General features: G+C 43.0%; 2 protein-coding genes across 2 annotated transcripts; both read right to left on the bottom strand.

Annotated features, from left to right (window-relative positions):
* Positions 1-920: 920 nt before the first annotated feature.
* LOC148802646 (uncharacterized) lies at positions 921-1,409 on the bottom strand. The gene has a single exon (XM_088897956.1). It carries the CDS (start codon positions 1,407-1,409, stop codon positions 921-923), a length of 489 nt encoding a protein of 162 aa, XP_088754082.1.
* A 3,769-nt stretch (positions 1,410-5,178) lies between these two features.
* Positions 5,179-8,350, bottom strand: LOC104603568 (protein trichome birefringence-like). The gene is made up of 5 exons (XM_010267638.3): positions 7,251-8,350; positions 6,706-6,898; positions 6,349-6,542; positions 6,082-6,240; positions 5,179-5,928 (listed from the first exon to the last, which is right to left on the bottom strand). Exons 1-5 carry the CDS (start codon positions 8,186-8,188, stop codon positions 5,559-5,561), a joined length of 1,854 nt encoding a protein of 617 aa, XP_010265940.1. The 5' UTR covers positions 8,189-8,350; the 3' UTR covers positions 5,179-5,558.

Raw genomic sequence — 8,350 nt, 5'->3', positions numbered from 1 at the left:
TCGCTGCTCACCCGCTCCAATCAGCATCCTCGTAGTGCAGTCCTGTATCACACAGAATTTGTTAGTGAACTGGACGATGCAATTCGATTCCTCGATTAATTTTGATACAGAAAGTAAATTGCAATTCAAACTAGGCACATATAAAACACTAGTCAATTTCAGGTGATCGTCTAGTGCAATTATGCCTTCTTTTTCTGTTATTGTCGCTTTCCCGTCTGGTAGCCTGACAGAGCACGGAATGATATTCTTTATGTCTCTCATTGACTTGAGGTTTCCTGTCATATGATGAGAGGCCCCTGTGTCTATTATCCATTTTGACAATTTTTGCTTACCACTTAGTCGTTGACTCCCTTCTTTCTGTGTGTTCAAAAGGTTGAGTAACATGTTCCACTGCTCACTGCTCAGTCCATTTAACCCGGTCTTGGCTGCATCGATTGATTCTCCTTGAGACGTATTGCCTTGCGTAAAGGCTTTGGCTGTATTGGCCTTAGCTTGGCTGTCACGACCTTTTCCTCCTGCCCCTGTTCGTTGTTTCTGTCCACCACGCCCTCGGCCTGTTCCACGGGTATTATTTTTCAGCCGATCACCCCACCATTCAGGGTAGTCGATCAGTTGAAAACAAGACTCTACATCGTGGCCTGTCTTGTTGCAGTGAGTACATACTGTGTTCTTGTCTCTGCCCTCGCTTTGCCTCTTTCCTGTGTGGGCTGCGAAGGCCATAGCTTCAGCTTTCTCTTCCTTTGCGTGCGTCATAGTCTGAACTTGCTCTTCTTGAACCACTATGGCATAGGCTCGATTCAAATTTGGCAAGGGTTCCGTACTCAGTATATGCGAACGCGCACCTCCATAGACCGTGTCATCTAGCCCCACCACGCCCTGCTTATGTCGCAGTTGCACTGGCCACATTGACAAGTGGGATATTACTCATAATTTCCCAATTCCTCCCATATCATCTTGAGTTTGCCATAGTAATTCAGAATCGTCATACCTCTTTGTTTGCAATTCGCCAGTTCAGATTTGAGTTGTTGGACTCGTGGTCCATTACCAACAGAAAAACGCTCCTTTATGTCATCCCAGAGTGTCTTCACAATCTCTGTGTATGTTACGGTTGAACATAAATTTGGTTCAATCGTATTCATAATCCATGACACAAGCATGGAATTCACCATCCACCAATCTTCTAATTCCACTGAATCTTCCGAAGGTTGTTTTATTGATCCATCGATGAAGCCAAATTTCTTCTTGGCTCGCAGTGCCGTTCTTATTGCTCGAGCCCATTCATCATAGTTGTCACCTCTAAGCTGGATCTGTGTAATAACACTCCCTGGATTGTCATTGGTTGATAGAATATAGGGTGAGATCACGTTACTTGGACATTGACTGCCGCCCTGATCCTTGTTTTTAGCCATGTCAAGTATAGTGTTGGTGCCATTGAAGAGAAACTACCGTAGAACGTTGATTCGTCAGAAGAACTCGAAGTGCCGCCATTGTTCACCGAAGAAGACGATGAACAGTGATACTTCAGAAACCAGAAGAAATGCTGTCGCTGTTCTCCGAAGGAGACATTGATCACCGAAGTGCCGCTGCTGGTCCGAAAACACAACGTCGGAATGAAAAAAAAACACACCGCAGTTGATCACTAGTCCGAAACCAGAAGTGTCGCCGCTATTCACCGAAGGAGACGACGATCACCGAAGTGTTGCCGCTTGTCCGAAAAACACAGCGCCGGACTGAAACCACAGGGCAGAACGCTGTCGCCGCTAATCGCTGATCCGAAGTCGCCGTTGATCACTGGTTCTAAGTCGAAGGAGATGACGATCACCGAAGTGTTGCCGCTTGTCCGAAAAACACAGTGCCGGACTGAAAAGTACAACGCAGAACTTTGTCGCCGCTGACCGCTGATCCGAAGTCACCGCTGATCACTGGTTCGAAGTCGTCGTTGATCGATCGTTGCACAGTGCCGGACTGAAAAACCACAGGGCAGAACGCTGTCGCCGCTAATCGCTGATCCGAAGTCGCCGTTGATCACTGGTTCGAAGTCGAAGGAGACGACGATCACCAAAGTGTCGCCGCTTGTCCAAAAAACACAGTGTCGGACTGAAGCACAACGCAGAACGTTGTCGCCGCTGATCACTGATCCAAAGTCGCCGCTGATCACTAGTTCGAAGTCGCCGCTGATCGATCGTCGTTGCCGCCGTTGATCTCCAGAGTGCCCTGGCTCTGATACCATAAAAAACCAAAGCTTCTCTGATTTCTACTTTCATGATTTTATTTACTCAGAATGCCGAAATATATACAGTCGAGATCCTATGTTTACAAAGGATAAGAAGATGTAAAGGATAAGAGGTATCGGAGACTCCTGATTCAATTACAACAAAACTCCGAATTCAATAATCCTAACACCAGGACTCATGCAATGTATGTACAAGGTGGGGTATTTTGTTAATTCTGAAAGGTGATAGTTCCCACGAACAAGTGTGAACGCTAGACAAAGGATTGCTCTCGACTTGCAAGTAGATTTTGATTTGGTTAACTTTTTAAAAAAAACAAAACTAGATTTTGATTGCTTTATGAGTTAATGTATAAGAAGGTAGATCTGAACCCTGCATTTAGTTATCTCAATGGTTTCTCAGTCATAGAGAGAGGTCATACACAGAACACAGAATTTCCGTTTTACTTCTATTATACCAAAGTTTCAAACCCTGTATAAATAAATGAAAAACCCAGGTTTCTCTAATAAATGATAGCTAACTACATGTGAATATGGAAGAAAGAAAAAGAATGCCGAAAAAGTGAAAAGCGAAAACCCAAATGAAGTTTTTAATATATTTTAAGCTTTTGTTGCTCAAAGCAAAACCATCGCAAACAAACTCCCCGACACGGCAAAATCACCCACAAAACCATTCCTCAAACCATGTCCAACGATAGTGGGGCCACCGCCGGACCCTCAACTGCCACCTGTGCCGGAGCCGGAGCAGACACAATAGCCCCATTTCTTGGCGACAGCACCATGACGATTGGGGAGAGCAACGGGAGACTTAACTGCACTTGATCCATTCAATAACTTTCGTTGTTGTATTCGTCTTCCGTCTGACTTTGCTTGCTCGTCCCTATTCTCTTTTTCTTTGCTCACCCACCATTTCTTTGCTTGCTTGCCATTTTTCATCCGCAGAGAACCACCCAGCTGTGTAGAAGAGACAATGAACAACCCTCTTGGTGACAACGTCCTCATACTACCAAATGAAATCAACCTTCTCATTGTAGAGGAACCCATCCACGTATTGGTAGTCAAGGTGGTTTGTACCGTCTAGCCAGTTGGGTTTAGGGATCCCCACTTCGAAATGTTGAGTCTTGCACACCTTGGAAGAGTCCGAGGTGTAGTAGAAGGAAGTGCCGTTGTTCCATTCGAGGTGGTAAGGAAGTCGGCCCAGTTGGTCCTCAATGATGTTGGAGTACAGCAGCGGTGAGGAGGGTTCCTGTGTGGCGGGAGTACAACAATGTATCAGTGGGGAGAAAGAAGAAACGTGAGAGAGAAACTTGAATCGGGGCCGGAGTACAATAGTGTGTCGGTGAAGAGAGAAGAACTGAGAAACTTGAATCAGCTAGGGATGGAAGCTGTAGCGGCAAAGGGGAGGAGAAAAAAGAGACGAAAAAAGAAAGAGTGGGTACGAAGAGTGAGTGGTTAAGCGTATTTGATAAAATAATGAAGTCCATATGCCGTTAGAAATAATTTTCTGTTAGTTTCAAATATGCTGGGCAAAGAGGACGTGTTGGAATAGGATTGGACGGGACATAAAGTTTTCTATCCCTAAGGGGACACACAATCCGGACTCGCCTAGCCCACCCAAGTTGCACCCGTTGCCCCAGAATTTATGTAGAAGTCCCAAGGTTCCCCAACTTTGCTAATTTTCCCCCACTTCCTAAATGCCCAAATGATTTTTTCCAGGTCATGCCATCCGTGTTTGTACCAAGCTCTAATCATTTTACTGGACCTTTTAACTAATACAAGGAATTGGAATGGGAATTAGAATTAGCTGGAATGAGATTTCATTCCTAAGAGAGAGGGAAGGAATGACCATTCCCTCAAATGGGGGAATGCCATTCCACCAGAAATGGGAATGGGATTCTAAGTCCAAATCAAACAGTTGGAATTGGAATGGCCCATTCCAATTTCAATTAGGGATGGCAATTTCCCCTATCCCGATGGGGACCCGACTTCCCCAACCCCATCGGGTTGGGGATGGGGATTGTTTTGCTAGAGAGGAGACGGGGACAGGAATTAATAGGAATTCCTGATCGATGACAGGGTCAAGTGTAGCTCGCTAAGAACGATGTCAGCAGCATGAATATACACGTGTACAGTTGCCATTTTCTTTCTGTTTACAAGGCTGGTTGGTACTTCATATGTCAGCCCAGAATATACAGCCAATGGTTGCTTTGACAGGGATGGAAGTGTTGGATTTGTTCCCACTCCTGTGGAGTAAACGGAGGCTGGCTGTCAGTGAGTCTGGTTGAATAGGTGTGGGCTTCGTTGAGATCGTGGCTAATGTTGAACTCCTTTCCAAATTTACGAGGTAAATCCAAGCCAAAAATCTAAATTTATCCAAGGCCAAGTTTGAGAACTGAGAGTACTTAGACTAGAACCACACCAATAAATACTAATTGGCATTTGGAAATATGCACAAAATAAGTGTTTATTCAAGAAGCCCAAAATCAAGGCTTATTTTTAAGTGTTTATTCAATAAGCTGTAATTTGAAATAGGTACTTGTTCATTTTGAAAATACCTATATTACTCCTATTTTAAATTAAGTGCTTTTCCACCAATGGCTCATGATAATAAGCACTTCTTTTTCAATTAAGCATTTCCTTGAAAGAAGCTGTAGCAGACTGGCAGGTGGAGAATTGAGAATTCTGAAATGCCAATAGTCAAGTAAAAACATTATATTTGAAATTTTGTGGCCCATGTGAGGGATGGCAACACCAAAAGAGATGTTATTTCTTCTCTTAAAAAGGAGCCAAGCTGCTTTTCTTTCTTTCTTTTTTTCTTTTGAAACAAATGTCCCCAATCACATTCTTCCTTGATCCAATTGATTGCATCTTACCATATTAATCATCACCAATCACTGATTAAAAAGCACATTCAAGTAAAAAAATGAAATAAACTGAACATTACACCCTTACGGAATACTATTTTATTTTTTCATTAAACAAACTGAAGACGAAAATTTACAACCTAAGCCCTTGGGCTCAAAAAAGAATATATCATAAGGAGTGGAGAGAGAAAGAGAAGCTACGCTCCAAGACCACAAGCATCAGACCCAACATCATCACCTGACCTTTTTCTTTGTCACAGCTCAGACCTCACTCTCTCAAATAAAACCCACTCCACTTCTCCCTCAATTTCCCTCCTCTTTCTATTTCATAATAATAAAAGAAGGCTCTTTCTTGGATCTTCTAAAGGGTTATTTCTGTCTTTCCAAAAACAATATAATACATATGCCCATTAATTTGCTAATTAATTAATCATGAGCTTCTAATCTGTGTTTCTTCTCTACCTTTAAGATTTCTTCTGTTGCTGGTGTTGCCGTTGCTGCAACTTCTGGTTATGTCTGATCAAGAGCTCAGCATACAGGAGCTCATTCCACGAATCAGGCACTCCAGGGAGGCACCAATGGCTGCAATCCTGGTACCTTAATGGAGACTTCCTTTCTTCCTCCGTCAAACTCTGCTTTCTGTAGATTGACGGGTGTGCATCCTTCCTGTAATCAGTCATTCTTGTAATATTCAAGTAGAAAACGGGTGTCTTCATCCCTTTCATTACATTCTCCAGCACTCTCATCTTTGGGGGATAAGGGGTCAGATAAGTCTCATTCTTTATGGGTTCAGTCTCATGGTCGCATTGCCCACCCGAATTCCACTGTCCACCACTGAAACCAGAACAGAACAAACGATATAGCTGTCTGTCATGCTGTTTTTCTTTTTTTTTTTTATTTTATATATTTCTCAACTTTAATGGAGATAGATTAAAAAAAGGTGGGTATGCGGGTTCTCAGTCCAAAGTTCATTGAATTGAAATTTACCTGAAATGGGAGGCAGAGTAGCCCCTGAAGAAAACCATGGTTTTCTTGGGATCTATTTTGGCATCAACCCATCTCGCCCATGTTGTCAAAGCTCTCCGAAACGCCTCAACAACATTCAGCTCTCCATAAACATGGCTTCCCTCTTGGTAATAATCCTTCCTGAAAACATTCATCATTGGGTTTATTATCTTTGCTGTATTATTTGGTTTCTAGATCCAACCAGAAAAGCAAAAAAGGACAGAAAGAATCACAAGGAAAAATAAGTACCCTTTAGAAGTCTTCTCGTGAGTCCACCAGTGACCCGTGTTGAAGATGATGATGTCTGCTGTTTTGTACCTATCAGACTTTCTCTCAATTATATCCAGCCGAAGAGTTTCATGCTTGGATCCATTAGTGTCTGGCATTTCCCATTCTTGAACCAGGAAAGGAGATCGGAAGAAATCCACGGAGCAGTTATAATCCTGTTGGTCCATCCAAACCACGAAAACAAGGAAAAGAAAAGCTTTCATTAAACATATACTAGAGAACAGAGAAACTAGGAAGGATATAAACTGAAGAAGAAGAAGAAGAAGAAGAAGAAGAAGAAGAAGAAGAAGAAGAAGAAGAAGAAGAAGAAGAACCTACTCTGAATATGAAAGAGTAAGCACCCTCAGTTCGAAATTCGTGTCTACCAGAAGCTTCAAAGACCCTGCTTTTATCTTTCACCGAGTGTCTAAGAATGCAAACCAGAGATTCCCACATATTCCTATTTAGAGAATCACCGACAAAAACTAGGCGTTTTCCTCTCAACAATTCTAACATATCTCTCCCATTCAATCTGCGTCGTAACAAAGATCGATCAATTAGTCTCAGTATAACAGAACCCAAAAACAAAAAACAAGTCAATTGATCTCACTAGAACAGAACCCAGAACCCAGAATTAAAAAATCAAGTCATATAAAGATTCTGGTTTGAATATTTATTCCAAAGTTTCAAAGAAATCTAGCAAAAATCGTCTTGAACAAATCACCACCACCACATGTCCTTGAACATCACATTCAATAGAATAGAAAGCACTATTAGAAAATGAAAAACAAATCGACCAATTCCCGAGCAGAACGAAGAACCCAATCTCCCTCTCTACCAAATAAATAAATAAACAATAATTCAAGTATCAAACCTTTGCATACCTTGGGATATTGCAACCGTTGGGTTGCCATCTGAGTTTCTGATAATCTCCATCAGGCCTACTGTTGAGAAAGCAATTAAAAGACTCATCAATGTGAGGGCAAGACCCAGGTGGATAAAGCGGGTAAGAATCATCCCTCACCCATCTCCCATCAAAGATGTTACAATGCATCAGAGACTCCATTGAGTTATCCTTCACTTGCTTCACTGTCGAACCCTCAGCTGAAGACCCATTATTCCCCTTCGACAGCGAAGCCGTAAGATTCGTCGCTCTCGGCTGCGTTGCCACCACTTTGTCAGTCCCATTTTTAACAAGACCCACCTTCCCATCAGACTTGGAAGATGAAACCAAGCTCTCTGTCCTATTCTCCGTTCGAGAAAGCGGTACAGCAGCAGCACTAGCGTTGATCTTCGCTGGGTTCTCTTGTTTCTTATCGATGGACTGTGATATCAAAGGCGTCGGCGTCGGCGTCGGCGTCGGTGGTGCAACCTGCGACTGTTGTAACCTTGGTGCAGTCTGTGGTGCAATCCGAGACTGGTTTTTCGGACTTGAACTTTGTCCATTAACTCCTTGAGGCGTTAAGATCGTAGTGTTACGAGATGCGGAGGTGTTTAGACTACTTTGTAGAGGCATAGGAGTGGAATCGTAGACGGGTTGGGAAGAGTTGGGGAAAAGGTAGGAGAAAATAGAAGAAAACTGAGATCTGTATGGAGAAGAATCGGTAGTGGAAGAAGAGGAAGAAGAGCCGAAGATGTTAGTGAACCAAGGAGAAGAACTCGCAGAAGGACTGAAAGCAATAAAGGCAGTACAGGCAACAAAAGTGAACATGAACACATAAGCGAAGAGCATTGTTCTTCTGGCTCGAAGGACGGAAAACAGGCTCTTGAGATCGGAAATCAAGTTTCCGGCACCGGAAAATTCCTTTATCACTTCCGCCATGGCGGATTTCACACACTCCAGCCCTCAGAACCCCAGGTGCAGATCAACACAACCAAGAAAAACAAGAGAGAGAGAGAGAGTCTGTTTGGGAACTGAATGTCTTATCTTTTGGAGCGGACGACGACGATAAAGAGAGAATCGGAAGGAGTTGGCATCTCACTC

This window comes from Nelumbo nucifera, chromosome 2 (assembly GCF_055504915.1).
Source record: "Nelumbo nucifera cultivar China Antique chromosome 2, China Antique-T2T, whole genome shotgun sequence".
NCBI classification, from domain to species: Eukaryota; Viridiplantae; Streptophyta; class Magnoliopsida; order Proteales; family Nelumbonaceae; genus Nelumbo; species Nelumbo nucifera.
This window is presented reverse-complemented; position numbering and strand designations above follow the sequence as displayed.